This window comes from Fukomys damarensis, unplaced genomic scaffold (genome assembly GCF_012274545.1).
Source record: "Fukomys damarensis isolate Sample0158 unplaced genomic scaffold, DMR_v1.0_HiC HiC_scaffold_36, whole genome shotgun sequence".
NCBI classification, from domain to species: Eukaryota; Metazoa; Chordata; class Mammalia; order Rodentia; family Bathyergidae; genus Fukomys; species Fukomys damarensis.
In genome coordinates, this window is record NW_022900948.1 from 48,210,275 (window position 1) to 48,220,004 (window position 9,730).

General features: G+C 63.3%; 1 protein-coding gene across 1 annotated transcript in view; it reads left to right on the top strand.

Annotated features, from left to right (window-relative positions):
* Positions 1–177: 177 nt before the first annotated feature.
* Kcnt1 (potassium sodium-activated channel subfamily T member 1) overlaps positions 178–9,730 on the top strand; it is a 50,586-nt gene continuing 41,033 nt past the window's right edge. Inside the window, 2 exon segments of the mRNA XM_033759003.1 lie at positions 178–282; positions 1,507–1,682. Coding sequence (XP_033614894.1) covers positions 1,600–1,682 — 83 coding nt within the window. The 5' untranslated portion in view covers positions 178–282; positions 1,507–1,599.

Below are 9,730 nucleotides of genomic sequence, written 5' to 3' on the forward strand. Positions count from 1 at the left end.
GTGCGCCCTCAGCGTGCACGCGGCGTCCACGCTGTGCTCCGCCCTTGCTCCTCGTTTACCGCCCACAGCCCCGCCTCCAGCCGCAAAGCTCCGCCCCCGAGAAGTTACTAGAACTCTGCTTAGCAGCTCCCCACACAGCTTGGCGGACGCTAGTGGGGGTTCCACCAGGCCCCAGCCTCTGGGCTCGGCCTTCCCAGGAGTCTCGAGCCCCCTTGGGTGGGGCCTCTGGGCCCTCTGGGCCCTAGGGAGGCGCGCGGTGTGGCTCCGGAGCTCCTCACAAGGGTAGGTGCGCAGGCCGTCTGTGAACTGCGGAAGGACACCCACATTCCCTGCCTCCCCAGGTCACTCCCTGTGCAGGAGGAGCTGCACTCTAGTGCCTGCCACCACCCCAGAGGCCCGGTCCTCCCTGTGCCACGCCGCCCAGCCGGGCTGTACTACCTTGAGGCCCCTGAATGTCCAGAGCCCCACCTGTGGGGCCTGGGTGTGAGAGGAGAGACCCTGCCTTGGGGAATTGGCTCTCTGGGAGTGTAGCATAGGAGGGGTGCCAGGAATCAGTTTTCCTGTGGTGACTTCCCTGGCTCCTCCTGGGGACAGTGGCTGGAGGAGAAGTGGGCACAGCCCTTCTTGGGGTCAGCAAGAGGGAGCCAGAGCAGGTGCCATTGCAGGGGTGTCTGCCCCAGGTGCAGGGCATGACCAAGCAAAGCTCCTGCCGGTGACCAGTGGGCCTTGGGCTGGGCTCTGTTAGGCAGGAGGGGCATCAGCCGGAGATGGAAGCTGTGCTAGGTGTCAGGGGCACAGCCCACTGTGGCCAGGCACTCCATCTCTGTCCAGGCTGTGGGACACGGCGGTCTGCCCAGCCGGGACTGCGGGATGCAGAGGCCACTTGGAGGAGAAGGCCCCGGGGAGGAGGTGGTGCTGGGCAGGGGTCTCCAGCCTCAGATGCGGCCACACAGCTTAGGACTGGGTTGTGCAGTAGGTGAGGTGGGCAGCACCTGCCCTTGGAGGTCTGCAGTGTCCCGGAGACAGCCGTTGGGGGATAACAGCAGGCTGGCAGGGTCCCGGGGCGGAGTCACTCCCAAAGCACTATTCAGCCCAGCTGCTATTGGAGGAAGTGGGCGGGAAGGCAGATCCCCAACCCTTACCATCCCACTCCGGGGTGCTCTGGGCCCAGCCCCTCCATGCCAGAGCAGACCCAAGTTTGGATTTTCCTGAGAACGGCACCGGTGTGTCAAGTTTCCCATGGCTAACAGCCCTTGCGGTCATTTCCGTCTGTTGGCTCAGCAGTGCCACCTCCCTCAGGCCTGTGGGTGGTAGTGGACACAGCCAGAGGGCTCCGAGCTGGCTGTCTCTGAGTCCCAGGAGAAGAGGAACCTGCAGGAGGGACATTGGGCCAGGGGTCAGGTGCCAGTCCCAAGGGAGGCCAGAATCCTATAGGGACAGCATCTGACTTGGGGAGAAGGGACCTGGCAGAGCCCAAGGCCACCACAGACCTGGTGTGGCCGGCAGGGGGCGCACGTGGCCAGGCGCCGGAAAGCTGGCAGGAGAGGGAGGAGGCTGAGCCAGCCAGGCTTGGAAGCAGCGCTGCCAACCAGGACTCTCATGCCGCTCCCCCATGGGGCGGATAGCCCAGGGGGCTACAGCAACTGCACCTTCGAGTTCGACGACGGCCCGCGCACCCCCAGGTAAGGCTGATGCACAGGGAGCCCCGGGGCTGGGCTGGCATCACTGTGAGAGCCCCCAGGACCCCCAGCCCCAGGCACCAGCTGCAAGGTCATTGCCAGAGGGGCGGGGAGGACATGTCCTGTGCGTGTAGGAGGACCCCATCCCCTCCTGCTGAGCCAGGGGAGAGGCCGAGGGGAGCTCCTTTGGGAAGGGCTGTGCCCCCATGGTGAGGGTTTCTGGGCAGCCCCACAGGAAGATGCCCCTCAGGGGTGTGGGTGGGTTGTTGCGGCACGCAGGTTGCCTGTGTTTTGGTTCTCTGGTTCCCCAGTTACTTCTCTGGGCTCCTGCCAGGGTCTCCCATCCCCACGCAAGAGGGTCAGCTGAAAAGGGCAGCAGGTGCCCTAGGATCCGCAGAGCTCCTGCCCAGTGAGAGCCTGGTGTTGGGGCCAGGGCAGCAAGCTGGTGGAGGGGCCCTGGAGGGCTGGCACTGCCCAGGCGCCCCAGCCCTTGAGGAAAAGCCAGCTGCCGATGCCTGTGCCAGGGCTGGACACAGGTATCTGGACAGAGCCTGCCCACCACCAAGCTCAGCCCTGCCAGCAGAGTGGACCCCCTTCCCCTGCGGCCAGGGAAGGCAGTGGCTGGGCACACAGGAGGCGCTGTCCCGACTGTCCTCCACATGTAAATCACGGAGCTCATGTCTCTGAGGGCAACTTCCAGTGAGGGGCCAGGGTGGGTTTCCAAATGGAGCCTCATGGGCTGGGGACTCCCAGGGGTGCTGGGGACCAGGGTTGGAGCACTGTCAGAGAGTCCTGGGGAACCATGTGCAGGCTGGATCCCCTGCAGTAGGGTCAGCGGTGACAGCTGCCGGGCCGGGTAAGTGACCGCCAGAGGGTTCTGCACTCCCTTCTTGCGCCTGCTCTGGGCACGTCTGTCATTCATGGGACCTGAGGGCTACCCTCCTGGGCCTTTCAGCTCCAAGTTTGTCACCTGTGCCCCTCAGCCCCTTGCTGCTGCCCCAGCCGGAGTCGTTTGCCCTTAGGGTCTGGATTTCAGCCACTGTCCCCCCACCCTGGGACCTCGTTCCTGGGCTGGCTTTTGTCCTTCATGCTCACTGTCTCACTGCAGGGGGAGCTGCTGCCAGGGCAGGGTGTCAGATGTCCAGTGGACCCCCCAAGGGAGGGCAGGCTGGGGCAAGAGGGAAGGCCAGAAGAGGGGAGCCTGGCGGGTGGGCGAGTGGCATGTTTGGAGCTGGACCCTGGGGCCCCACTCCTAGAGCCTGGTCTTCCCTCATCCCGGGCCGGGCAGTGCCTCTGTGTCTGGTGGGCTCTGGCAATGGGCTGCAGGTTGGGGCAGGTGCTGAGACCCTACCTGGTATCACCCAGCTGTGCCCCAGCCCTGTGCTGGGGTGCACCAGGCTTCCAGGTCACAGGAGTCTTCATCCAGCCCCCACCTTCATGGCTTCCCGCCCTGAACCCCCTTCATAAGGTTTCTGGACTCTGCCCTCACTGCCCCTTTCTAGGTCTGGAGGTGACAGCTGCTGGGGCAGTGGGAGGGGCCTTGGCCAGGCTGCCCCCACCCCCAGCCTGTGTGATTTTCCTGGAACTGCGAGTTCCCAACAGCCTTGGTCCCTATGTCGTGGGACCCTCTGGGCCTGGACAGCCAGGGAACAGCTCCCAGCCCTGGCATCCTGCCAGGGATATCCTGGCCGGGCCCCCCAGGCCCATATTAGGGAGCTGTGCCCTGAGCAGCAGGAAGCAGCCGGGCCCCAGGGAATTGCTTGACGGCTCACAGTGGCCTGGCCCTGGCCAGCGGGAAGGAGAGCAGGGTGGCTTTGTAGGCCAGGGGTAGAGGGGTGCAGGCTGCTGCCTGTGGCTGGGGACAGCTTCTGCAGCAGCAGCAGCAGCTCAGGACAGCGGTGAGTAAGCAGTGGACGGCCGGCCCCCAGGGCTTTGGCTTCCATCTGGGCCCCGTGGGTGTTGCCCCACTGTGCTGTTCCTGGCCACCAGTCCTGTGGGCATCTCATCCCATCTGGGGCAATCCCATCACAACTTCCCATCTCCTGGGGCTTCCCCTGAGCCTTCAGCCCACCGCCCAGGGTCTCTGGTGCTGCCCAGCCCACACAGGGTGGTCTTCTGCGTCCCCGCAGACAATCTGGGGTTTCTGAAATGGGAGCGTTCACATCTGAGCCATGTGGCAGGTGTCCATACACACCTGTGCACACCATGTGCGCATGTGCGAGAGCATGGGGAGGGTGGGGGGGCGCCTGCCACTTGGCGCCCACCACCCATGTGACCCTGAGGTTGCCCACCTGAATGGAAAGGCAGGGTGGGGACAGATGAGGAGACGGGAGCAGCACCCTTCCCTCCCTGCCAGGGCGCAGCAGCCTCACAGCCCAAGTCCCAGGTGTGAGAGGCCATGGCTCTGCCCGGCAGCCCCAGGCACACACCTGCACCCATGCCCTTGCAGCGGCTTGGTTTGCCCTTTCGGTTGTGGTTGGAGGATGGGTTCTGTCATTGCTCAGAAGTGAGCTCAGGCCACTCTGGAGGTTCTTAGCCTTTTGTGGTCATCACCTATTTTGGCCCTCTTTTGGTCACCCTGGGCAGGTGAGGCCGTGAGTCCTGGGTGAGCCAGAGCCAGTACTGCCCAGGGAAGAGCCCACGCGTCTGTCACAGGGTCCTGCCCAGGGCCTCTGCCTCTGGGCCTCCTTGGGGAAGGGCTGAGGTCCTGCACCAGGCGGTTGCCGATGAGTCACCCCACAGCTCCTCTCTCTGAGTGGCAAAGCCAGGTGGGCAGCAAGCGTGGCCCAGAGCCCTGCTGTGGGAAGCTCCTCATTGCTGACACAGCACAGGCGGCCGGGTGGGTGGGGCAGGGGTCCCAGAGCCCAGCACTGGTACCTGCCGGCCACCTGCGTGGAGCTGAGGTCCCAGTGATGTGGGATACCAGGTGGACCTCGATGCGGGCACCTGCCCTGCTATAGCATGGCCCAGGAAATGTGCCTGCTGTTTCCATAGCTTGTGCCACCACCTGCAGGCCCTGCTGTACCCTGTGCACCTCAGCTTCCAGACAGGGCCCAGAGCCCTGAAGGCCGTGCCTCCCCAAACTGCACCAGCAGCCCTGGCACTGCCACTGGGGGGGCTGCCGTGGGGGGCAGGGCAGGGCAGCCCCCTCTCCAGCAGCCCCATCCTCAGGCGTGTGTCCTGACAGAGTGGCCCCAGGCTTCCCCCAGTACCAGCTCTGGCTCTGCCGCCTACTGGGATTGGCACTGCCCCAGCAGCTGGCGTGGCTCAGGCAGGGGACTGAAGCCCTGTCCCAATGCAGTCACTGGCACTGTGGGCAGTGGTCGGCAGGCACTGAGGACACCCCTGGGCACGCTGCTGCCATCTGACTTGGGTGACTCAGGGCTGTCTAAAGAGGCCGCCTGAGACAGAGCGGACTGCAGACCCCTGTGACATTCGCCTGCCCATAGCCACGAGGGTGGCCCAAGCCTCATGATGGGCTCAGTGTCCCCTCCGTCCCCTCGCTGGGTCCACGCAGAGAAGCTGGCTGCGGAGTCTGTCGGGCCAGATGCATTTCCAGGTGCTCAGCTCAGCTCCACTTTGGAACTTGGCACATGGTCCTGGAGATGGTGTGGAGCCGCCGCCCACACTGTGGGTGCAGCCTCTTCCCCCACCCACCAGACTGCCCAGCACGCGGGCTCTGCAAGTGTCCTACACAGGAAGCAGATCTCTCCCTCTCCCTCTCTCCCTCTCTCCTTCCTTCCTTGGAATTGAATCCAGGGCAAGCTAGCACTGAGTTACATCCCCAGCACTTTAAATTTTTTTTATTTTGAGACACAGAGTCTTCCTAACTTACCCAAGCTGGGCTTGAACTTGCCATCCTCCTGCCTCAGCCTCCCTCAGTGCTGGAATTGCAGGCACGGCCACCATGCCCAGCTGCACCTTTCTGTCTTGAGAGGGTCTGCCGCTTCCATGTGTGTGGCACCAAGCCCAGTGCCACACACCTGCGGGACCTTCCTAAACTCTGAGTAAGGATGTCCCAGCCCACGCAGACACGTCTGTGCACATGTCTGTGTGTGCTCCTCATGTGTGCACTGTGTACAAACACGTGTCTGCATACGTGTGCACGTTCATACACATCTGTATACACTCGCACCCAGCCACATGGGTGCCTGAGCTGGTGTGGACACAGGAGGACGGCCAGAGCACTCCCCAGAAGCGGCCCCTGGGGAGGATGGCGCCTTCCCTGAGGAGCCCACACCCAGCTCCCCGGGGAGCTCGCGGGCGGAGTCACTCCCATGGACCAGATGGGTGCTGTCGGCTCTAGCTGCCTGTGCCACGTTTCCAAACCTCACTGTGGATGGTGCCTGCCCTGCCCTGAGGCCCGTGCTTGCCAGGGAGGATGAACGTCTCCGCTTCCTTTCGTGCGCACACACACCTGAGCGGTACTGGAGAGCGAACCCAGGCCTTTGCCCTGAGCTACCTCCCCAGTACTTTTTTATTTTTAACTTTGAGACAGGGTCTCACTAAATCAGCCAGGCTGGGTTTGAATATTTGGTCCCCCTGCTTCAGCCTCCCAGAGTGCTGGGATTAGAGGGGCGCTTTCTCCTTGCCCTTCCTTTTCGTGCCTTTGGACTGCCCCTGTCCAGCCTGCCCGGCACCTTCTGGCTGCGTCTTGTCCTTGGGGCTGTGCAGGAACCTTGCTGGGTCCTGACTGCTCTCGTAGATTTTTTTTGTTCATTTTCAGAGAGGGCCTCTTGCTGACAGCCACATTGTACTCAGATGTAGAAGCTGTGTAATCCACTCTCTGCCCGTGGGGACTTGTTGCATCGTGAAAGGGCTTCCTGATCCTGCATCTGTCTGTTTCCTTCCCACCTTGCCCCCATCCAGGACTGGGGGTGGTGTCTAATTGGCTTGGCTTGTCTGATGGAAGGTGCTTGCCTGTAGGTAGAGCCGCCTAGAGCCGGGTCCTGGGTTTGGACACAGGCCCTGCCCAGCTCTGGGGATAGGAAGAGGTGAAATGGAGGGAGACCGTGAGGCTGCACAGGCCGCCAGTCTCTGCGTCTGTCCCTTAGGGGAGTGTCACTGCACGCTGAGAGGCGGGACAGGCCTGATCCACCCCCTCCCTTCTCAGCGAGGTCAGGGCCTGCCGGTCTCTCTGCTGCTGTTTGTCTTTCCCTGTGCAGCCCTCAGCTCACCACAGCTGGGAATCAGAGCTGGCAGCTGGTTCGATGCCCTGCACTTTCCCACCACCCGGGGTGCTCCTGGGCACTCTTCTTCCCAGACTCCAGATTCTGAGGAAATAACAGTGCCTGTCCATCAGAGCGCATCGTCTGTCACCCTCGGCCCCGCCTGCTGACCGCTTCTCCTCTGCCCTCTCGGGACACGTGTGGGCCACAGGCATGGGACACGGGGCCCCACCGTGGCGCCCACTGCACTGTTCGGGGCTGTGCATGGCAGGTCCTGTATCGTCCCAGGAATCTGCCCAGACTTCTCAGGCTCTCCCTGTAAGTGGCCGTGTGAGCTGGGCACTCGGCTGTTTCTCCTTCCTCCTCTGTCTCCTGAAGCGTGGTGTTTTGGGAGGGGAGCAATCCCGAGCTGGTGCCAGGGGCACACGTCTCTGACCAGCCCACCACCCACTCTCTGGCCTGTGAGCCCTGGTGTCCTTGGCATGGTGTCCGCAGGGTGGTGACAGTCCTGGCCTGGGGTTTGTTCGAGGATTCTGGGCCGCCACCTGGCTCTTCTCGGGGTCTGACCCTGGGCACCGCTGCCAGGGGACAGAAGGTGAGCACATGTGGTGACCTGTGCTGCCAGTGGCCAAGTCGGCTTCTGGGTGTGCACGCTGTCCAGGGACTCCCCTCCTCTGCTGGGGCCGTGGGATGGGCCCCACAGGTCTGCACCCTGATACTGAGTCACAGGTCAGGCACTTGAGTACCAGGTGTGGCACCAAGCACTGTGCTTCCTGTCTGTGCCTCGGGCTTCTGAGAGGACCCAGGATCCTGTGCTCTGTGCAGAGCAGGACACCAGGTTCGGAGAGAGGGACCAGCTTGACTGGTGCCGTCCAGCCCACAGTGATGCCACCAGCACCCTCGGCTGTCACCTGCCCCGAGAGGAGTTGGGGGGTCTCTGCAGGGCCCTGGCCCAGGACTGCAGGAGATGTGCTTTGTCCTCAATCCGCAGGTTGGGCTCTACACCTCACGGGGGTCTGGAGGTGGGTATGGTCTGTGGTGCCCAGTCTACCTCACAGCAGACAGCAGGACAGCGGGCGTGATCTCAGGACCAGTGGGGGTGTGGGCTCCGGCTCGGCTGTGCCGCAGCTTTGTCCTTGCGCCTCCAGGGCCATCTCTGAGGCCTAGCCCTGCCCAGAGGGACGCAGACCTTGGTACTCAGCGAGCTGCCGCATCCAGGCCCCTCCTGGGCAGTGGCCTGCTGCAGTGGGACCTTCCGGGAGGCCATGCTCTGGCTCTTGGCCCACCCAGCAGATGCTTGGCTCTGCGTGGGACGTGGCTCAGCTGGGGACAAGGCAGGAGGCCAGGAGGCCTGCAGGGTACAGGTTTGCACTGAGCTTTCTGAGGAGGGCAGTGTGTCCTTCTCGCTTTCCAGGCCACAGCTGGGGCTGGGGCAGGACTCTGACTCCCGGGCACTTCCTTCCCTGTGTCCCTCTGATGAGGCTGGACTTTGGGTCCAGCAGAGGAGCCCGGAGTTCCTGGAGGTGCAGCACCAGGGGACAGCAGGGCTGGGGAGGTGGTGGCTCTTGGGGTTTTGCCACTAAGAGGGGTGCTCAGTCAGAAAAGGGCAAAGCCAAGAGGACATAGTCCCGACCCACCCACGTGGCTCCCCAACCTGCCCCAAACTCCCACCACATAGCCAGCTGGGGACCCAGGGAGAACACACAGTGCTGATACAATTAGGAAAATGTTATTTTTCAAATGCTGCCAAATCCTGAGGTTGATTTGAATCTGTGACCCTAGAAATGGGAGGGTGTTGGACCAGCGCCTGCCACTTGTGACCACGACCTGGGTTGGTCACAGAGCGTCCCCAGCCTCGGAGGGGCTGTCCTTCACTGCCCGCCTGCTGCTTGGCTGGCGTTGGGGCTGGGAGGCTGTCACCCTGCCTGGCTTCTGCACCTGCCCCAGGCTGATCCCACCTCTCCAGCCTCCTTCCAGTCATGTGGTGGTACTTCCCCAGCAGCTTATGGGACAGGAAGCCAGACCTTGCTGTGTCCCCGGCATGCACTGCTTACCTGTGGGTGCCGCTCTTGCTGGGCCCCAAGGGTGACTCACTGCCCTCTGACCTGGGTTGTGGGCAGAAGTCCAGGGGCTGTTGCCCCAGGCATGGGGACTTTGGGGGGCCCTGCCAGCCCTTCCTGGGTGCCCTGGGTCATGGCTGCAGCCAGAACTCCCTTGGGGCTGGAGATGGAGGCTGGAAGACAATCTCCCCAGGACTGCAGCCCCCAGCCCTCCGGGCACCTGGTCTACCCCTTGCCCACTCTGCTGCTCCTGCGTGACAACAATCCTGACATCGGGCAGGGTCCTGGGGGGGTCCCCCAGGAGTCCTGGTGACACTGCAGGGCAGCTTGGGGCCCAAAGACCTTGGGGACAGAGAACAGGAAATGAGCCAACCCTAACCCTCGAGGTCGAGGCCGTGCACCCTGCAGCATGAGGCCCAGGGGTCAGCTCTAAGCCCAGAGTTCTGCTCCAGATCCAGAAGGAAGGCTGAGTGGCCTGGGCAGAGGCTGTGGGGTAGGGAGGGCTGGCCTGGCACAGGTGGAGAGAGGAGGGTAGAAGGGTCCCTATGCTAGCCCCTCAGGGACCAGGGCTGGATCTGTCCTGAGAGTGGGTCCCTGAGTTCTTGGCCATGGATGTTTTATTTCCCCAACCACCACAAGCCTGGAGCCTCTGGGTCACGTGCCCCCGGCATCCCTGCAGGTCCTCCCCACGGGTCCCTCTCCCCCTGTACCCCTCTCCCCCTTGCAGGTCCCTCCCCCTGCACCCCCCTCTGTCCCCACTCGGCAAGTCCCCCGCAGGTTCTCCCCCAATGCCCCTCTGGTCCCCCGCCTGTTCTTTGGGGGC